This window comes from Parus major, chromosome 6 (assembly GCF_001522545.3).
Source record: "Parus major isolate Abel chromosome 6, Parus_major1.1, whole genome shotgun sequence".
Taxonomy (NCBI): Eukaryota; Metazoa; Chordata; class Aves; order Passeriformes; family Paridae; genus Parus; species Parus major.
Window position 1 is genome coordinate 9,249,831 of NC_031775.1, and position 22,633 is coordinate 9,272,463.

The 22,633-nt window shown below is 39.4% G+C and overlaps 1 protein-coding gene across 3 annotated transcripts in view; it reads right to left on the reverse strand.

The window, feature by feature from the left end:
* Positions 1 to 6,807: 6,807 nt before the first annotated feature.
* LRMDA (leucine rich melanocyte differentiation associated) overlaps positions 6,808 to 22,633 on the reverse strand; it is a 615,153-nt gene continuing 599,327 nt past the window's right edge. For all 3 annotated transcript variants that reach the window (XM_015616989.3, XM_015616987.3, XM_033515529.1), the window contains one exon: positions 6,808 to 8,965. In XM_015616989.3, coding sequence (XP_015472475.1) covers positions 8,810 to 8,965 — 156 coding nt within the window. In that variant the 3' untranslated portion in view covers positions 6,808 to 8,809. The remainder of the gene's footprint in view (positions 8,966 to 22,633) is intronic.

Here is a 22,633-nt window from a genome sequence, read left to right on the forward strand (position 1 = left end):
ATTGCCAAACAAGTAAAATGCAACTGTCCCTCTGGATGGATGCATATTCCAGTCCTCAGTGCAGTGCCCAGCCTTTGCTGGGTACCAAACACACTGTGCATTCAATCTTCATATTTGTGGCCTCAAGTTTTTTGGTTTTGGTTTTCCTCTGAGGCATTATTTCCCTACTTATTTCATTGCTAAGTTCCAAATATAAAATATATAAAATATAAAAATTCATTATCTTAATTAAACTCCAGCATTCACTTTAAAAGAGAATCCTTCTGCAGTCACCTTTTTCTCGGCTTCACTGAAGCCTAAATTAAAAAGTAAATACCAAGCAAATCATAGAAACATATAAGCAGAACTATCACTGCACAGTCAAGAACTCACTTTAGCATTCCATGTAATTAGGAAATCAATGACTGAGTAGCAGAAAGAAAGATGGAAAGGGGAAGAATATATTTCATATTCCTAATTATATAGGAATGGCTACTTAAGGACAAACAAGAATCCCAAATCCTTCATGATCCTACTTTTCCTCTCTGGGGGGATGAGGAGAGGTGGCCTACAAGCTGATGATGAGACAGCATAAAAGGAAGCATTCTGCAATCCAGCCAAGAAGTACTACAATTTATGCAAATGTGATACAGCCATTATTAAACAAGAAAAGAGTCACAGCCATCTTTTGCTTTAAGACAGATAAGCAGCAATGGCACAAAAAAATAACTTTCAGAAAATAAGTCATACTGTGGCCTTATATTCAAACCGCTCCAAAAAAAGACAATTGTTATCATTGCTATTTATGTCAGAAAGCCCTCAAGGACAAATTTTAACAATGGCATTAACAGTGACATTTAGGATTTAGTTTTACTAATAATAGAAAAGAAAAATAGATTTTTGAATATGTCATTTTGTATAAAATAAAAACAGAATAAGCAAAATTCTTTTGGTATATTATTCCAAGAGAGCTGGGAATATTTTAGTTAATTAAATCTCAGCATCCTCTCAGGTAAGGTTATATTAGCTATATTATTACAGTAGGAAAACTTGGACATATATTTTTACTTTAGTAAGTTTTAAAAGTAAATTGCTAGAACTGGCACAAGCTGAAACCACCTATCTGGTCTCATAGTCCCGAAACTCGCTTTCCTATTTTCTGCAAAACATTCATTAGCACAGTCTTCGGGTCCAGTGGTTGTTCAGATTTCAGTGAAATCTTTTTCACTGTGAAAGTTTCAGTGAAATTTTCAGGTTGTTCAAAAATTTCAGTAAAGCTGGCCCTTGAGTTAGGCAAAATGTGAATTTACTAAACCTTAAAACCCAGCCAGAGCAGGATGCCTGATGGACAAAATCCTTGAAGTTTTGATTTGAAAAAACACACAAACCAAACCAACCAGACCTCACTAAAAGCTTAAGTATAATTACTTCTGGAATAGATTAAAAATTCTTAAAATAATATTAATTTCTATTCTGATATATAAAAGAATGCTTTTGCTGCATAAAGTTACAGGAATTTATCATTCAGCAGCTGTTTCAAAACTAATGAATCTGTGATTCTTTCTTAGTATGGGTGATAAACACTCATTCTTTATATCACATCTTTTGATTCCTTATGCCAAATGCCCTGCTGTAATGCCTATTTTGATAACCCATAAGAAAATGCCAACTGTTCCAGCACGCACCTGAGCCTTATGCTTGCTTCTGTATTACCACTAAATGCTTCAGGGTGCAAAAGTGAATGTAAGCAAATGGAGTAAGATATTCAACAGTACCAAATCCTACTCCTGGCTTTGTTAGTTTAAGAAAGACCTCTATTTTTTTCCTTTTAAACTGAGTGTGCATTACTATATTTTGTGATATTTGCTCCTACTGCCACTGATGTTGAAAGCTTTGCCACTGACATGAATGGAAAGAGGATAAGACTCAGAATGTGCTTATGATATAAACTTGTGATTAACATTAACAGCTGGTAGGGTTTTTTTTTACGCTAAGCCTCATAAATACAGCTGAAAAAGCATTTATCTGAGAGTGGAAAATGAGGGCTTAGCTAGAGCCGTGCAATCTTTTTGTAATGAAACCCAGAACTAGCCTGATTTGGGAGAGCTGCTAGAGGTCTGACATTCAGGCCAGTTTTGCTAAACCCTCAGTGAACACAGTGGATTTACAGTTTCAGATGAAAACCACATACAGCTCAGCAGAGATTTTGGCTGAATGATGCTTTCGGCTTTTGCTCAAACTTGAAACTTATTGGGTGTGAACACACAAAACCCTGAACTTCTAAGAAAAAAAATTAAAAAAGAGAAAAATGATTGGCACGATTACCAAGTGGACAGAAACCATGCCAGACTTGCAGAAAGCCAGGCATGGCAAGCAGTGGTTTGGGGGAAGATAGGTTGGACATTACAGATGTAGAGATCTCGAAGCTCAACCACCATCTGAAGTACTGGACAGAGGGGTGTAATCAGCAGAGCTCCAGTTAACCATATCAGGCACCACATGACAACTGCGGTTTATCCAGATCCATTCCCAGAACACTGACATTAACACTGCCTTTTATAATACGTGCATTGTATAGTAGGTGGTGATTTGGTGGTTTGGGAAGTAGCCAAGGAAAGAGACTCAAAGTATAGTGAACTTCCTTCCAAAATTGATGTTGAAATTTGGCTACCTGAAACACATTACAAGTCATGGCTAAATCAGTAGGGTATTAAAAAGGAAATGACTCTTGAGCAGAGAAGTTTTGCTTTTCCCCTCTCTTGCATTGTAATTCTCTGTCCAGCCCTAAAGTGACTACTAAGCTAAAGGAAATTAAAGAAAAGATGAATAGAAAAAAAATCTCAAGCTGGGTCAAATTCATCCCCAGTGTAACTTAGCTCAAGTAGAGTTAAATCAATGGAGTTCCACCAGGGATGAATTTGGCTTATTGTCAAAAGGAAATGAAGCAACTGTGCCCTCATTTACAGCTATCAACTTAAACAGAAATTTCATTATAATGGAATTTCTGAAAACAATTCCTAGGTAAAAGAAAATTGCTAAGGTTGAACAGCATGTGTGTTTGAAAATTCCCTGAAGTCCGTAACTGTCTGCTTACTTGCTAGAAACACAATGCCAGCTAATTGAGCACTCACATTGCTCCAAAGGTCTTAAAAAATCAGAGAAACCTATGAAATGAATAAGTAGATTGTCATATGAAATCTTCTGTCTTTGTTTTTCCTATAGTTAATCTTAAATACTCAACTGCAAAAACAGTGTTAAATTAAAAGTAGGAAGGCAATTGCAGATAAAAACAAAGTCAGTAATATAATTTTTGGTTACCTTCATATTCTTTATTTTATTTTATTTTCCCAAAAAATTTAGTTGTAAAAGTAAGGTGGAATCTCTTAAGCTGCGCACTTCTGCCATTTATGTTCTCCAGAGTATGATCTGAAGAGATCCTGTGAAGCTCCTCTTTATTTCCAAATAAAATACTGAATTAAATCTTACATTCAACACTGATATTTCCAAACATGTTCCTTCCTATATATTTTACTATAAAGCTATAATACCACTAAGATGTATTCCTGTTGTAAGAGGAATTGTGGATGAGAGTTCAGTGATCTGATTTAAAAGTTGTAGATTAAGATTAAACTAGGTTAAAGACCCCCCAGCCTTGACTTTATGGTTTGGTTTTGAATTGACAGCAAAAGTTCCAATCAAAATGCAAAATGTTTGCAAGAGCTTTTACACTTGTTCTGAAGGAAGTTTTGAACACATTTAGAAACTTGCTCTCACAGCATAAAATATCATGTAATGTGATAAGGCAGAATATATTTTATGTTAAAACCTTTGAACACAATGAAGCTAGAACTAAACATATTTTCCAAGATGCGGTTTTCCTTAAAATGCTGAGATTCTGAGATGATGATGATATTTTGTGAATGTGCCATGACCATGACTTAGCTTGTCCTTAAAAATATCTGCTCCTTGAAGGCTTGTGAAAATCCTGATCTGAAACCTTAATCTAATTGTCAGCAACTCTAAGCAAGGGTCAGCTTCAGGTTGACAACACCACCAGAGGCAAGTCCATCAGAGTCACCTAACCTAAAAGGTAACTTTTAGAAAGATTCAGCTGCTTTAGAACTGCATAAGGAAAATATATTAATTCAGCCAGGTCTGATGAAGTAGGAGTGCTGAATATATCCTGAATGTTCTCACATAGCAAATGCCAAAGAAAATACTCTTAAGACTTCTTAAGAGCAGGTTATAAATCACTGGAAGAAGCCATTTTTTCTCAGGCCTAGCTCTCATATAATCCAAGGCCTTGGTAAGGTATTTGGATAATTTTAGAAGGAAAATGAGCATTAACTCATTTCAGGCAAGACAACTTTCTCTAACCAGCTAATGCTAGAAGAGTGGCATAAGCAAATCAAAGGCTCTATCAGTTGTTCACATTCACAGGCTAACTCTAAAGCTTCAAATCAGGATCTTGGTCTCTCAATCCATTTAGCTGTGTTTGTAAATAACAATGCTCACCTGTCCCACAGTTGTTAGCGTAGGCATGGTCCCATAGTAAGATTTTTAAATGCTTGTTTTCTCACAGTTGTATGTTTCTTGCTTTATTCCCATTAATAGGAGCAGAAAAGACTGGGGAAAACAGATTTTAACTACTAAATACCAGAAAAAAGACTAGCCAGTGAGATGTAACACTTATCATGTGTACATATAAAACCACTGAAAAAGCAAACTCTGCATTTCAATTGTTACACTATGGGCAGAGAAGCAGAAATTTCACTTTAAAACAAAAGGGGAGCATTTACCTATTTTGTGCCATCGCTTGCAGTGCAATGAGATGGCAATTGAAGCAGACAAGGACACAGCTAGAGATCTTTAGGAAAGAGGACAGCTAGCAGGCCATGCAAGACCTCTGACTTCCTATCACTTGATTTACTGTAAGATTCTGCGGACTGAGCCTGCAAATGGATACTTAGATATCCATGTCAAACATGAAGAGTCAATTTGGCTATTCGGTTACACCTCTGGAAAGCTGAATTTCATCTCTGTCTTTCACATGTGCCAACCATTCAACAAAGCAAAAAGACAGACTGATCTACAGAATAAAGACAATAAACTTTCCCAAAGTGGGCAAGCAGAGATTCATGTGCCAACTATCACACCACATTAAGAAGAAATATGTGGTAAGACTCAATGTGAGTCAGTATAAAATGGGCTGATTCAGAACTTCACCACAAAGGCTGCGTCCAGCAAAGTTCTGCTGGGGGCAAACATTTCCCAACATACTCATACTGTTGGCAGGAATAAAAAATATTAATACATCCACTGCCAGCAAATGGACCCTGTAATTTACAGAAAGCATTTTCAAAAGCACAGACAGGTTTTTTTTCTTTCTTCTGTCTTAAATGGGAGCAATGGTACACCAGCACACAGTGATTTCTCATCTGTAAAGATGTAAGAATCGAACACTCAGCAATCAAGTAATGCTCTGCTCAAAGAACAAATGTATTTAAAAGGGCTGCCTATCAGCCTTCCAAAACTTAGTAACTCTAATTTTCATGGCTAGCACACTGACTTCAAAGAGACTCACAGTTTGAGTAAGGCAAATACTAGAGTAAGTAGTGTGAGACTCAGCCCTAAGAAAGGAGAAAAAGGTGGCTTCAGTGGTGACATACTTTCAGCAATCCCATAAATCATTTATGCATGCAACAGATTCAATTAGAGCCAATGTGCTCTAAAGTTAGGTTTGTGTATCCATAACAGCAGGATTTTCACTGAAGGTCATTTATCTTTGTAACGTTGAAGTGAATTTCTAGTTTGGATCTTTTCCTTGTTTTTAATTTTAAGGTTAAGGATTAACATTTTCAATACATAAAAGTTAGAAATGTAGTAAGCATAGCTTCTATAGGCATCTCCTAGTAAAAACATTTGCCTCCTAGTCTTTGTGAAGACATGTGATGTCTGACAAAGGGCAAAGGTCATCTCAAGACTGAACCAAAGACTGAAGTTTGAACAATTTATTTTTTTTTTTTAATTTGTAGTATTTGAAGATTACTTACTCAAGCATACCTCAGATCTCTGTTTTTAATTGTCAAGAAACATGGTTGGCCAATTTTTTCTTGTTTCAACACAAAGAACTAAGACTGGAGTGGTTTCTTTGAAATATACATATTTTCAATTTTTTTAACTTTGTATGAAAATCTTTTAATAGCCAAGTTAATCTTGAGAGGCAAAAATGTGCCACATATGGAGAAAGAGGAGCAAAGGAAAGAGAGTGGAATCTCTTCCTAGATTACTCTACCGTAACAGTCATCCTAAATGATAGTTCACTTAAGAAATTCAGGCACAGTTCCCATTTAGGAAAGAACCAAGTACAGGTAGCAACTCCAGGTGTGAAAATTCTGCCACCTCTTGAACCAGAATTTCAGCAGAATACATCTGACAAAAAAATGCCCTGAATATTTAAAAAGAAAAAAGATGTTTGCATAAACAGTAATTCACATCCATGCATGTTTTAAAATAATATCCTAATATGTTAGTGATAGCATATAATTATTCACAGATTTTCTTTTGTATTTTACAGAATCAGAGACATTTAGTGTGAATTTCCTTTTAAGCAGTTTTTAATTAGGGCTTTACCATGTTTAATTCTAGGTCTATAATCCCCCAAGTGAAAACAAAATCCAAAGTGGAAGAGAATTTGTTCAAATTTCATTCCAAAAATATTTTTGCCTCCAAAGCTTTGCTAGGAAGAAAACACTCCTGAAAATGATACAAATGGTTTTGACATTAGGAAAAGTAAACAAGCAAAATAAAGATGAAAAAATCATGCGGTCAGTTTGCAAGTGCTGTTTATTGTTTGAGGCAGGGTTAAAGCCTTTTATAAAGACAAGAACATATATGCAAACAGACTGAAAGTGACATTAGGTTATTCTAAACACCCCTATTCCAAATCCTGCTGCCTGTAACATTGCCATAGCCAAAGTGTGTGGAGTCTTCAAAACAGACATCATGATAGGAACAAACTAAGCTTGCTGTTATTTTGGTAACCAAAACAGACCACAAGTGCCCTAAATATTTCTATTAATATTTTTATTAAAGAAAAAGGCATGTAGTTTTCCTTTATCTGGTATCTCCCTGGACTTGTAATGTGAATTGGCATTTCATTTGTACTCATATATGACATTAGAAGAAGCATGACAAGTGGCTAAAACGTGCTTTCCAGACACCAATCAAACAGCTCGGAGCTCAATTTGAACTACAACTGGTGTGAACTAGATCGTTCTATGCTCATCAGTGATTTTAAGTATCTGTCAAAGATTTATTATATACTTTCAGAGTGAGCAAAGGCTTCCGTTTACTAAGTGAGGCCTAAAATGCTGAGCAGCAGCAAGCTTTCCTTTGGCACTCAGCCAGTGCCTCACTATTTCATGTCACATCTGCCTTCACGACTGGCTTCCACGTCCAGTTCACTTCCACCTGTAATTCCAGCTAATAAAAGCCCCCAAGGTAGACAGTTTCTAAAAACTGGTATTTTTTTTTAACCAGGAAAGTGAATAAAGACCACCAAGTAATTTCAAACAAACCAAGAACAGCTTGGCAGCTTGATAGCTCTCAACTGGGATCCATATGAATGGGTTTGGAACAGAGGTCAGAATTTTTTGCATATTCCTTGGCCAATCCCATTGTATCAAGTAGAATTTAATGCATAAAGTATGGGACTTTTTTTTCCATAGCAACAAGTTCATGATTCTGAATATGTTCAACCTCTTTATCAGAAAAGCAGGAAATTTGCTATGCCTTTTTATTTTTTTGACTGAAAATTTGAGAGTAGACTTTCTTACATAGATATCAAAAAGGATTATTCAGAACTCATCTCTCTAATATATTAGTAAGGCTGCTTATTATTTCAATTCCACCAGTTACTTTTGTTGACTTTTCTCCTCTCTGAATAATCATACCCATCTGGTGGCAGATTCATATCATTCCTTTTAAGCAGTTTTTTCCCCAAATTTAAGCATTTAATTCTAAATGTAATCCCTACAAGTTAAAAATAGCTTGTGCAATAAACCAAGAATAATACACACTGTCAACATCACTAATGAGGACTTCTTCCAAGTGTAAACAGTTAAGCTATGACATGATTTTACAGCATAAAGAAATGTTCACTTTTCTGAAGGTAAGAGCTAGTAAACGATGAGATGCCATTCAAGAATTAGAAAAATTTGTTTGGGAAATTGCTTAAATCCTTTTCCTTTGCATATAAACATCCATACCAATTGACAGTGCTTTGCATGGCCAAAATGTTTTCAGGATATATATTTTTCCCTGCTGAAAGGAAAAAGAATCCATCTAGGCCCATTTGGGGGTGGATGAGTGTACCACCAAACTGTGAAAGGATTTGTGTAAGCATGCATGAGATGATAGAAACACAAGCACTTAATTCACAGGGAAAAAAATAAGAACAGATAAGGGCTTTTTCATCTGAAATTAAAGCCTCTCTCTTTTATAAACACTTTGATATCAGCATCCACTTTCTCTCGACAGGCCAGGCAGAGATAAACGCGGTGCTTTTGCGGAGGCGCCACGGATGGAGCAGGCTCAGTCCAGCCCCAGGTGTGACCCCTGCTCTCCTGCGAGCAGCACTCGGACCAGGCAATCCATCACGGCGCTCCTCCTGTCAGGCAGGGTGCTCGGCTGCAGCTGCCTGTCACACTGGTGGATGGGACCTGCTTAAAGGCAATCATGTCAATCTCTATGTGACTACTCAGACTAAGATAGAAGGATGATCTTGACAGGCTTGGCAAAGTCAGCAGAAGGCACTAGAGGACTTTAGTTACATGCTTAAAATGTAGATGTGATTTGTGCTTCTCATGTGGAGGGACTGAAGAGGCACAAAACAGCACTGTGTTTTATAGCTGGTCATCTCGGATGAATCTGTTGCCCTCGGAATGTTTTCCATAGTAAATGTAGCGACATTTCCCCAAAATGCCTACAATAAAAAGGAAATGAATTACAGTTAGGATTGAAGTAGAATAATATGCAATGAAGCACATAACTTGGGCAATTTGAAGGAGGGAAAGGAGCAGTTTTCTCTTGTCCTGCAAAAGAAAGTTTGTGCATTTCACATATTCAGTATTGCAATTTCAATCAGCAGTTTTGAACCCACTGGAAAAATGTGGTCAAATACCAACATGTCCTGTTGCACATCCACTTGTACATCCACAAGTGTCTTCAAAACTAGACCTGCATAACACTGAAACATCATACAGTGGGTTTTAAATCACAGTATCTCTCTCCTGCTTCTAAAAAAACCAGAAAGTTTGGGTTGGACTTATATTTTGTGCTCTCTGCTATCTTCCTGCTATGTGTTTTCCTGATGAATGAAACAAAAAAGAAAAATAAACCAAAATAATAATATAAAGCAAATAATTCCAGTTTAATGTGGATATTGGAAAAACCTGTCAAACTTTCCCCAAGTCACACTGCAAGAACCTAAACCATCCTTGTTTTCAGTGACAAGGTGAGTGGCTGAAATCTACATGGGAACACATTGACAGACATGGGCTAGAACAGTTGGCCTCCCCAGACTCCAGCATTTTTACACATACAAACAAATATTTAATAAAAACATTTCCAAAGTATCTCTCCAAACATTGCAACATCCCATGAGCAAGATATAATTTAATTATGCTAAATATTGGCATATGCAGGATGCTTTCAATAATTAGCCATAATACTGATTTTGGGAGGCAAGGCACATTATTCACAGTGAGTACAGGCAGAAAGATGCCTCAGGAAGCCTTAACTGCTGTGGGTGAGACACACATACCTGCAAATAATCTCACTACCATATTCGAAAGCATCCCCTCTGGTGGTACTAAGAGGTATGTGAATCTGTAAGTTCACAGTCACATCCCACCTGTGAACATCCTCAAAGATGCTAAATTTTACTAGCAGAGCTGTTCTTTGAGCCCTCAGACATGTATAGTCAAATTAAAGTCATCTCCCATGAGCAGAAAGAAGGTGGAAGGGTCTCCTCTGCCTTGAGAGCGTCTTACCAGAGCAGTCACTGAACTATCCAGCTCACCCCTGTAAGGGCAAACACAACCTAGCCCAAAGGAGACGAACACTGCCTTACATCAAGGGTAACGAAAGGGGAGGAGCAGATCCTCAGCCCTTTCTTGTTTTAGATTTCCAGAGCTCATACAGCCATTGCTGTGCCCACCTGCAGTATGAATTAACCGTGCAAGCTTTTATATTTTGCATCCATTGTTTTCCAGTATAATGTCTGAATACAGAAAAGATACATAAGACAATCTACTAAATCTTGGGAAGGCATAGGTCACGAGATATTAATGTTAGCACATGCTCTTCTTCCTCTCTAGGACATCATGATGGCAACACGTTCCACTGAGGGCTGGGAGGGGGGGAAATTGATAGGCCTGTCATTTGTTGTGAGAAATGTTCCTCTTCAGGATAATACAAATGGTGCAGTGCCTGATCATTTTCCCCTCCTGCACAGAGCTTTCTTCAATAATTTCAATTTCAATAATTTCAATAGTGAGGCGGTTTCCACATGCAAAAGATGATAACAGTATTCCTAAACAAGAGTCTAATGAAGACCAAGTTTCTCTTTCCCTAAACAGATATCCCAAGTTGGTAACAAGGCCATTTAGAGCTCTAAATGCAAAGGATATGAGCAGTTTATTAACGACATTCTTTGGACTCCTTTTTCACTGGCAGTGATAAAAGTCTTGTTTGAGGTCTGCTGCATTTCTTAAGGACTGCAAGGAAGCAAGACTGTTTATAGAGATACTGGTGAGAGAGTGCTGTTTGATGAATGCTGGAGACTATAGCTAGGTGTCAGTGCTTAGAAAATGAGGCAAGGACATGAGGTATTAATATTGTCAATGATCTCCTGACAGGAAAACAGATACTGTATTCACCGTCAGATTTAAATAGACATCGAGTGCATTAATGACAAAAGGGCAGACTTCAAACAAAGGGGGCTGTATGGTGCTGTGCTGAGCCAGTCTCCAAGTTGGCAATAACCTGATCTGAAAAGACACTGTCAGGGCTACAGACAGGCCTGGGATTGTGTGCGGTGACAGAAAACAGAGATGCTGACAGAGATACCGGTGCCATATTATGCCAAGTATATTCTAACACTGTCTCCAGTCCTAACTAAATCTGACATCATTTCCTATCGCTTATAGTATCCTCCACTGCTCTGGCAGAATATTTCTCCCCAGACATCATTACAAACTCCACTGTAGTTTTAAAGTTACTGGCAGGCCTGTGCTGTCATGGAGGCTGGGTCTAGAGGCCTAAGGATAACCTCAGTCAATCTAAATTTGGAGTTTGCTGGAGAAGTGCTCTCATTTTCACTGATATCTCAGCTACTTGAGGTGATCTGAACGCTAAAGTGTGAGGAGCTGTCACCTTGAATAAAATCCTTAAAGTAAAGACGCTCTGTTCCCGGGATGTTCAGCAAAGATGTCGGACAGTCTGGCAGCAGGAAATGAAATCCAGCTGCTGCTGCTCGCCTGGGGATAAAGGTGCTTGGGCTAGTGACAGTTAAAGTCAGCTGAAATTTTTGAAATCCTGCAGCCTACAATTGTTTAAATTAAGGAAGTGTTGTCTCCGCAGAGATTCCCTACCCAGGCACACAGCTGTGATTCGATTGCCAGGCATATTACACACGCTGCTCAGAGAGCCTTGATAAAAGCACAGTTGAAAATGTTGCCATGAGACCTTGTTTATCATGAAGGTTATTTGTAAAACAATAATCTTGCTCATAAATTAAATGTGGTGACTGGCTTGGTTATTTGTTTTGCTTTGTTTTTCCTCTTTATGTCCCACCTCCCTTTGGCAACTACAGAAAGCTCAGAGAACTGCAAAATGTTTGTGTGCCGCAATGAGAATTTTGATGCTAAGATATGTCACATGTGAATTTAGGAAAGCTACTGCTTTTTTTCTGCCTATCTGCCATGGCATTCTTTCCTTGCAGGGCTGGGACTACACTTGTTCTTTTGCACAAGACAAGGGAAAGAATGAGGGGAAAACAATACATCTGTGGCTGTTCGTCTGTTTTTAATTAAAATATCCAGCATTGGCCATAATAAGCTATGTATACCCCCTATACATCAAAACAATACACAGCATCCAGAATGAGGTTTCTGCTCGAGGTTCTTAAGAAATGACAACACAAGGTCTCTTGAGGGATCATCTTCCCTGAATGAGGCATCTAATTTTTCTTAAGTAGCTGATTCTACCATCACCACAAGCTGTTAGAACTATAATTATGAAAAAAATGCATTGGGAAGAATAATTTTTAAATTCACTCTTTATCTTTTAAATGTTTCCATCCTTTGGAATGGATGTTCTAATTATGCTGGGTAAGTAATGACCTTGCAGTTGCTTGCGTGTGCTGTGGTATCAGTCTTTCTTCACAAACACATTGTAATGTCAGCAACACCAGCTTTTCCTTAGCTGAGGGAAAACCCAATTATCCAAATAAATAAATAAATACATATGTGCATACTAAAGCATTTGAAAAAGTTCAAAGTCATGTTAGCTCCTTTTAAATTGGGCATATTTTGCAGAGAGCTTTGGTGCTTTTAGACCCCTATACACTTTGCTAGAGCAAATAAAGGTTTGCAGATGTATTACATCAGAAGTGTCAAAAACAAGTTGCAGTGGGAACTGTTGGACCTATAGATCATACAGCCTTAGTTGCAGGTCAAAATTCTTCTCAAGCTGACAGTGATCTAAGGGAATTGTTGTTGGGCAGCATCTTTCCTTTTTCCTACCACATTAATACTCGACATTCAGAAAAACCCACCTCTCAGTCATCACAACTTGGGCAGCTTCCAGCAACACAGCTTCCTCCAGTAGCATTCAGTTTTCTTTAAAAAATAATTACTAAAACTAAGTAGTCAAGCCAAAAATTTTGCCACCCCCATCAAAACCTATTGCCACATCTGCCCAACATCCCCACCAGGCACCCATTTTAACATCAAATGTTTTTAATAAGCCCCTCTGCAAGTGAAAGCAGCAAAGTGTTCACAATTAAATTTGTTTGTCAAACACTGGTCTGCAGTATCCATAGGGAGTACATTTCAGCTAACAGCCTTCTGCCTGTCTTTCACATGGACTAAGCACAGGGCCTGGTACCAGGAGCTGTGGTCAGATAAAGTGTAGCACTCCATACACAGACTCAATATTCTAGTGGAATTCCACTTCACCTAACTTTAATTAGAGCACAGTACCTAAATCCTCCACTGCCAATTTGTATTTGATCCATATTCATCTCTTTTTGCACAACCTGCTGTTGCATAGTTTTGCTATGGGCTATTAAACAGCTGCCATGTTCCACCAAGAAGCTGGGTGCATTTCAGTGTGGTTATACTACCAATCTGTAAATTGTTTTGAGACCCTTCAGGATGAAATATCAATACCATTATCATTTTTTTCATAGGCACTTGGGCATATTCTACAATTAATGAACAGAAGCTGTGAAATTCCCTTAAATATTAATATAAACTTCCTATAAAAGAAAGTAATTCCCTGCTGACAACATTTAGAGGAGAATAAATACCTATCTATGAACAATTTGAAGTCTACATTGCTACTGATTTAGGCAAAACACCTCCACGAGTCAAGTTAATTTAAAAGTCTTAAAAATCTTTTCATCTAAGGGATATGTAAAGCCGGGTAAATAAAAAAAAAAAAATAACCAAAAAAAAACCCAAAAAAACCAACTCAAAAGCAAACCTGATAGTACAGGAGCTTAGTAATTTTTTACTTTATATTTATCTACCTGGAAATTCTAACAACTTTAATTAGTTGTCAGATTGACAACTTATTTTCAGGTCCTTTTGGTGAAACAGAATAATCTTTCCTATTGAATACGATCCAGCCTATGCATTCTCTGACACAGGAATCTGAGAAGATCCCTTGGAAGACAAGAAAAGGTGTAAAGGATTGTCTGGGTCACCAGGTACTCCCCAGGTGTGTAACCCAGAGAGATCCACTCAGACCTGCACTCTGCCCCAGCAAACACACTGGCACTGCACATGGGGAGGACTGGGCTCACAAACTGCAACGAGACGCAGGAAAAGAACAGAAGAATTGCAGCTGTCCTTGCTAATGTGATGGGTTCTCTGGCTGCTGCCATTTAATCTGCTTGTTGTAACCACAGTTTCCAGATTGCTCCCAGCTGGAGTCAAGACACAGGATCTTGACTCCTTAAATCAGAGAAGAAGGAGCAGCAGAAAGAGGAGAATGCAACAAATATGAATGCCTTTGACTGTGCCACAGCTAAATGCTGTAGAAAAGAATTTTAAAAAGACCTGAAATATCACTGCAAGAAACAAGCCCAGATAAATTCCCTAAAATATTATCAAAACATTCTCACAAGTGCTAACATAACAAATGCACAAGTATTAACTTTATGTTACAAATGAGTTAATTTATTTTTAAGAGGATAGAAACACTAAATGAAAGCAAAAACTATGTATAATTTCTCAAAAAGTAGCTATGCATAAAGGGGTGAGGTTGTGCTTGAGAAGGCTGGGGATAGAGCTAGCTGTGGCTAAGGCAAAATTCCTTCACCATGGCCACAGCACTCACAGAGCGGTCCCCCAAGTACTCCCAAAGAGGCCCCTGTGAATTAGGGATTGGGGTCCATTGCAGATTTCCTGGAAAAAGAAGACATATCTTCAGTAGCAAACTGCTGATCCTGATTCCCCCCTCCCTCTGGGGGTAACAACATTCAAGAAAGGTAACCTTCCTATTCAGAAGAGATGAATTACCTCTTTGCTCTGCTCCCTGCACAGGGATGCCGAAAAATGATAGCATTTTCCTCTGGACACCCTACAGCATGGGGCACAAAATGGTCTTTCAGGTTACTGAAAGGCACAAAATCAAATCTGTATCCAGTCTACAGCAACGGCGTTGGAATTATACACCTAAGCTAGAGAGGATTCACAGAAGGCAAACTAACACACTGAATTATTGCAAGTATCCTGCACAGACAAGTGCTGCCACATGTCAAGTCTCGCTGGCCTGTTTGTGGGAAGGGGGAAAAAGGGGGGAGTATGTAGGGAAGTGAGAGCAGGGAAGGGGGGAGCAAAGCAGTCAGCAGGGAGGGGACGTTGGAAAAATTTGCAATGAAGGTGATAGGAATACAAAGATGTGAAGTTTGCATCCTGGGCCAAGGAAGCTGCATAAATGTTCAGTGTAAACTAGCAGTCAAGCTGATGTGTGATAAAGTGCAGCCTGCTGTAAATACACTTCAGGGCTCCCAGTGCAACTAGGGAAGAAACTTGTAATTTGGAAGGGGGGTGGGGGGCAGCGTGGAGGAAGAAAAAGTAAAAAAAAAAAAAAAAAAATGCACTGCAAGCTTTTTCTCACATAATCTGTTACTGGAAAATTGAGAAGCTTGTCCAAGTCCGTGGGAATAAGCTGATGAGCTGATACTTAATAATAAACCATATTGTGTCATGGTGCAGAGTCATCTAGATCCATTCAGGCCACAAACTATATTACTTTATACAGCCCTGGCTGACATACATTTAAAGCCCTCTACACATTAAGGAGCCATTAGGCTGACAGATTAAAAGTTATCTTGGAGCTAATGTTTCCATTATGCGTATCCTGGCAGTGGAACAATCAACACACTGTTCCTCAGATGTCATACTTTGTTTAAAAAAAGGGTAGGGGGGAGAGCAGGGGGAAAGGAGGGTATCCTTCCCTCCTTGAATGACATTGACATGATCAGCTTTGATCTGGGCATGTGCTGTCTACGGATTCTCTACTGTTGGCTAAAATAGGAGCATTTAGGGCATAATACTTTAAATCATTAACAGTTCCATACTCCTCTGGGTATCATTGTTACAATTTAAGGTTCTACACTTGGGATTTCTCTGGAATCTTTCCGTGCTCATTGTAACTATCATCAGAGAAATATATGGAGGGGTTGGAATGTCTCTTTCTAATGAAAATGAAACAAAAAGAACACAACAAAAATACACAAACAAACAAAACCCCTAAACCAAATGCTTTTGTCTCTTCAGTGCACCTTGACCGGTTTTGCACTGTTACTGTCACGGAAAGAAATTAATGCTGACTTTATTAAATAAATACTTGTGGTGAAATATGTTGAAAAATTAAAGCAGATTTTTATTTTTATTTTCAGTAACTCAGAGTCATACATTTTAGAGTTAGCTAGACACTGTAATCAAAGAAACCCAAGTGCACAGAAAGCATCAGTGTGCAGTATTTTAGGGGTGGACCGATGCTTACATTTGCGTATATTGAATGCCCTCAAAGGAGATGGAGGAAGGGAGAGTCCTTTTAGTGATGAAAACCCTTCTCCAGGTGTCTCAGGCTCCCATTTCTGCTCTAAATGAGAGTAAAGAGGGGGGGAAAGGCTGGACCGCCCGGCGCAGGCCGCGCTCCGGCAGCGAGCGCCGCCCCTCCCCGGGGAGCGGTGCGGGCGGGCCCGCGGGCACTAGGGGGCAGCAGCTCTTTGTGCCAGCCCCGCCGAGCCGCGCCGAGCCGCGCGGGCGGGCGGCGATCGCAGGCCCGCTGCCCGCGGCACAGCCCGCCTTGCACAGCCCAGCCGCCTTGTCCGAGCCCTCCTGCTGCCCAGGAGCCCTCCTTCCTGCTGCCCAGGAGCCCTCCTTCCTGGTGTCCACAACTTCTCCTGCTCCTGCCCAGGAGTTATCCTTCCTGCTGCCCAGGAGCCCTCCTTCCTGGTGTCCACAACTTCTCCTGCTCCTGCCCAGGAGCCCTCCTTCCTGGTGCCCAGGAGCCCTCCTTCCTGGTGTCCACAACTTCTCCTGCTCCTGCCCAGGAGCCCTCCTTCCTGGTGCCCAGGAGCTGTTCTCCTCCTGCTGCCCAGGAGCTCTCCTCCTCCTGCTGCCCAGGAGCTCTCCTTCCTCCTGCTGCCCAGGAGCTCTCCTTCCTCCTGCTGCCCAGGAGCTCTCCTTCCTCCTGCTGCCCAGGAGCTCTCCTCCTCCTGCTGCCGAGGAGCTCTCCTTCCTGGTGTCCACAACTTCTCCTGCTCCTGCCCAGGAGTTATCCTTCCTGCTGCCCAGGAGTTATCCTTCCTGCTGCCCAGGAGTTATCCTTCCTGCTGCCCAGGAGCTGTCCTCTTCCTGCTGCCAGGCTGAGCTGGGGCACAGCTCTGGACAAAAGGCTCCAATTGCAGTCGGGGCTGGGGAGACACTTGTTATTCTCTCAGGTTCACGGCGTAAATTTGAACCACCTTTTGTTAATGCAACGCTGCGACCGCTGAAGTGATGTAAGAGACACTTTCTACACATTCAGAGTGGTGGAGGAAAAGGAGGTTCTAAAATCCCTTCATGACCGTATATGAAAGTTCAGCTGTCCGGTGTACATTCACCGTACAATTTAGGAGATTTTCAGTTAATTTGGCGAACATATGCAAAAATGGCCTTTCTGCTGGTTGCTCTGTACTTTGGGCTACATTCTAATAATAAAACTTACACTGCTCAGCAATGGAAATAAACCATAAAGAGTGACAAGGTCATTAGGAAAACAAAAAGTGACTATAATTAAATCATACTTCACAAACCTTAACCGTGCACAGATTGCATTAGCAGTAAAATGCAAGAGGAAAAAAGAGGGAAGTAAGTTCTTTTAGTAACTCTGATAGAATTAAACAAATGTGCCATGATTTATGGGGCAGAAAGCAAACTTTTGGAATAATTGTTCGGAAAGTCTGCAAGCATTCCAATAAAATTACAAATTCTTATGTGAAAAAAATTTGAGCAGCAGGGCCCTTCTGGAGAGTTTAGACATAAATTTGGCTCATCTCATGAGTAAAACTTGCTTTTGGATCTCAAATGTGTTCCTGCTGCAGGAGTTCACATTAGGGAAAAAAAAGCCATAGAAAATTCAGTCTGGCTCAACTGGTTTGAAATTTCTCAAGAGAGTCATCTGAAATAAAGACAAGTTGCTTTTTATTTTTAAAGCTGGGAAAGAAAGTCTCTCAAAATTAAACAGCATAATTAAATAGTGCTGCTGTCACATTATGATACAGTTAAGGCAGCCTTCTTTGTCTGACATTACTTACTCCTTTCCACAAGCCCTTCCTTAGAAACAACAACAACAAAAAAAAAAAATTAGTAATTGCTAACGATAGGGTTCTTATGAATTTTCCTAATACAAAACTAAGTGCTTTTTGAGAAGCAGATACTACAAGGCCCTGGATTCCCTTGATTTCCAGCAGAAGCTGAAGGCATCTGGCACTTAGTAGGACACATCCAGAGTCCACAACAGGTGAAGCTCCTTTCCTTCTTCTGTCACTATTACTATTTAGCATCAAGTGAAATCAAAGGTGCGTCTGGATCCAAACACTTGAAGTATTCAGAAAATATGTCATTTTCTGGACTAAGTCTGGGCTTGCCTCTTAGTAGAATTTTGTTCTATACTATATGACATACAGCACCATCTGCTATTGCTAAATAGTTACTGGCCATAGTCTAGTTCCCAACCTGCCTCCAGTACTGAAAGCCAAAATACTGTCGTTGTTTTCTATCCTCAACTCTTTTCCCCCTTCCTCAGCCTCCTTTTAAAAAATATGCTAATGGGAGGGAGCTGAAGGTTAAATCACAGTGGCCAGTGGAACATACTTTACAGGTGCACTTTTAATCTCTATGGAAGCTCTGGCTAAAGATAAAAAAATGGGGACTAAGGAATAGCTTGAAAGGCATGTTAAAAACCCCTCCATTAGGGTCAGAGTCATTAAAGTTTAGTTAAAGCACTAAAGACTTTCTAACAAATATTCTGCTTAGTAAACATTTTCCACCAGAGCACGGATATTGGTGAGAGCTTTTGGAGTGTGTCAGTTAATCAGTATTCAGCCGCTTTGACAGCTTGAAATATTACTCACTTATTTGGCTGGTTCAAATTTGTCAGACTTGACTATGTTGCAAGTTAACATGTCCCTGTATGAAAAAGGAGCTCACTGGCAAAATGTTCACAATGGACCTAATAAAACACATGTGGCCAAATAATCAAGCAGCAGTGATCACTGTTATCACTCAGAAGCACAAAAAAAAGAGCGACTGTCTTTGAGACTACCAAGCTAAACAGGAAGCAATAACCTGTTACTTTACCAAATGTCCTTTAAATGGTTAATGGAAGGATAAAACCTCCACCACACTCAGAGGCGTTAAATTGCTTGGTTAAAGCTGCATTTATTTTTTGGATGTGTTGACTCATTTACTGGTAGAAAGAAAAGAAAGGCTTAAGATAGAAGCTGTCCCTTAGTCCCGAGAACAAGCCAAGGAAGCCCCTTCTGCCACAGGAAGGCCATTTAGGCAATACTCTTCACCTTAGCTCTCAGAGTGGATGCTATTAAAACAGAAAGTCCTCTGAAGGTAGCAGGTAGTCTGGGATTAGACCATCACATGAATTCACAGCAGGAAAACCAGTCACACACAGCCACTGTTTGGTTAAATGTGTTCAACAACAGGGCACATGAGTGCTGCTGTTAAGCCTGGGGCAGCGCTGAACAGCACAAACTGCCCTACAGAAGACCTCAAAGATCTCAAAAGTAATAACAAAAAATTATACAAGAAAGATCTTTTCAGAGATAAGGAAAGCTTAACCACTTACGTGTGTGCAGTGAACCCTGTGGTCCTTTCAGAGAGGCTCCTGGGAAGCAGCTATATGCTACTGAAGTATTTCAGTCTTTGGGCAAAACAAGCTTGACATCCCTGTTGGCATCTCTGCTGAGAACAGACACTGGCCTTACTCAGAAAACATCAAACGTGACTTTCTGCTAGCAGTGGCAAAGCTGAATACTGAAGGCAGGGGGAGGAGAGGTCACAGAGGAAGCAGTAGTTAACGGGGTAAAGTGAGTGTTATAATCCCCAAATTGCAGTTGGACTGAATGTTTGCAGACAATCTGCCTGTCTAAACCAAGACAGTCTCATTTTTCTTTCTTCTAGGAGAGGGTTAAGTATAATCTGAAGCCTGGAAAATGGCTGCTGTTGATACTAGTGAGGACTTCTCTTTAACTAGATCCTTCAGGAAAAAACAAATTAATCAACAGCCAGCTGAAGTGGGTTTAATGATTGCATTCTGCATACAATCAGCTTTTCCCTTTTCAAGGGCCATCAATATGTCAAGGGAAGACATATCTGAAGGATATAGCTCTTAACATCAAGGTTATCTATTCTCCACAAGGCTCCCACTCCTTACTGGGCTGATACTTTACACTGCCTGTGTCTAACATTTTCATCAACTCTGCAATCAATCAAGGTAATAATGTTGTGCAAAAAATCAATTAACAACGCAATTAAACTTTCCTTATTATCTCAAAGGGCTGAAATAATACCTAAAGGGAAGATAGACTCACTGAATGCAGACATCCATAACCCAATGTGAAAGTGAATTATGAGGTTAGACAGATGCAGGCATGTACTGGCGCTGTTATTTTCAAAGGGATATATCTCATCCAGGCAGTGTATCAGTCACCACCAATCCCATACCCTAAAATTCCAAATTACTTTTAAGAAATATACGATGTGCAATATCCATTTCATATTCTCTTTTAGAGATAAACCCCCCAAAATCTGAACAGGAGTATTATTCAAAGACAAAATGATCTTTCAGAAAGAACATAAAATATAAAAGCTATAATAACATTTACATCTGTATACCACCCATGTCTGTAAATGCAGGTCATCAATTATACCTAATCTATGGTGAATAAGGAACAGAAGAAGCAGCACAACATTTAAAGCCCAAAGGCTCAAATTTGCAAATACCTTGCATCAAGTACACTGAAAGAAGAGCCCCAATATAAACACATGCAGCAAAATCAGCAAGGACTTAAGTATCATTCCCTGAAAATAAGACAGAGTGCCTATATTATTTTGTAATTACATTCAATCCTCATGGAAACATCATTCCCAAGAGCTGAGGGTTTTAAAATACATTGAAAACAGACAATTAACCCCTTGCTGTTGGGTTTGGGTTTTAGCACAAGGACGTTCAGGATCGGGGTGCTCAGCACAGCAGCACAATGGAGTTAATAGAGTTGGGAACCCAGGTGCAGTAGCCTTGTGGAGGAGATGACTGGATAAGGATTTGAGGGAGGGTGGGGAAAAGAGTAGAGGAAGAATACAGCTAAAATTAACTATGAAATGAGTGATCTTACTACTCCACATTGACAACCAAAAAATATTATTCAAAGAAAATGACCATGACCGAGCTAGGTATTTTGTGGGGTTTTTTTTGACACCTGTCATTTTATATTGCACAACCTGAGCATTTCCCCTCAGCCCCCCCTTACTCATTTCCCAACATACCCACACACAGCATTCACCCTGGGTTGTTGTGTTTTAACATAGGCAAAAAGATAATGAAAACAGAAAGCATTTAAGGGAAGCCTATGTCAGAGTGACAAGCTAGGCTCACATCCTGTAATAATAAGCTCAGGAAAATTTGGGAGCAGAGAAGATATCCCTCATACACTGCACTTTGAATTCCTGTGTTAAAGGACACTCCATGTGTCAGTGTAAGGAGAGGTGTTCTACAAAGCCATTCTCCCAGCAGGGTTTGCTTAAGCACATAACAGCTGCAGTTTAGAAATGGTCTATTCTTACAATTAGCTCATGTAGTGCAAGTGGCTTGTTTGGACCAAGAACATCTTTTTTTGTTGATAACTCTCCCTGGTTTTTTTCTTTGTCTTGCACTTCCTGCTCTTCCCCGTTACCACCATTCTGTAGCGTCAGTCACGGGTGAGATAAAAATAAGTGTGACTAAAATTTTCCACAATTTTTGAAACATCACAGATTTTCCTGCATGGATTTGGGGCACTAATATTAGTCCAGGATTATAGAATTCAGCCATTCCTCTCTTAACCTTTAGGAACATAATTAATATGTTTTCATTTTCAATGACTTCATTGTGTGTCTATCAACTGGAACCATTCCTGCTGTGTATTTGATTCCACTGACGATAGGGTGTGTTGGATTTTAAATGATGTGCTAGCACTTCTGTTCCCTATATACTCAAGTTTATGTGTTATTCATGACTTGCATTTAGAGACATGGATGATACACAGATGTAAATGTTATTAAAGCTTTTGTGTTTAGATTCATTGTGAAAGACTTCTTTGTTTTCAGATAATTCTTTTAACCATCACAAATAACCACCAATACATGAAATCATCTTGAGACATTTTTCTTTCCTGTTAAGGTTTTTGATGAAGAGAATTTTTTATTCTCCCTAGTGTTCTCTCATCATCAAAATAAAATACATGATAAATTGACAGACAGCAGTTACACCTGCAGGATAACATAGAAGTAAACCTTTTTGTCATATGCTCATTATACAAAATCAAACCCAAAAGTTACTTTATTTTTTTAATAGCTGTCAGAACTGTGGCTCCCAGTTTAAGAAGGCTGTGACTGGCATTATTCTCAAACTCCTTTCACCCTCTAACATCACTTTTGTGCTCCTGAGGAATTTAAAAGGAACACAGTATAGAAAAAGGTGCTTTGCCAAATCATGGTTTCCTACCTCCTTTTTCACTTAGATTAAACTAATTTTAGATCATTAGTTTTATAACACTATTTAAATATTTTGAATATATGACAGACATACCATG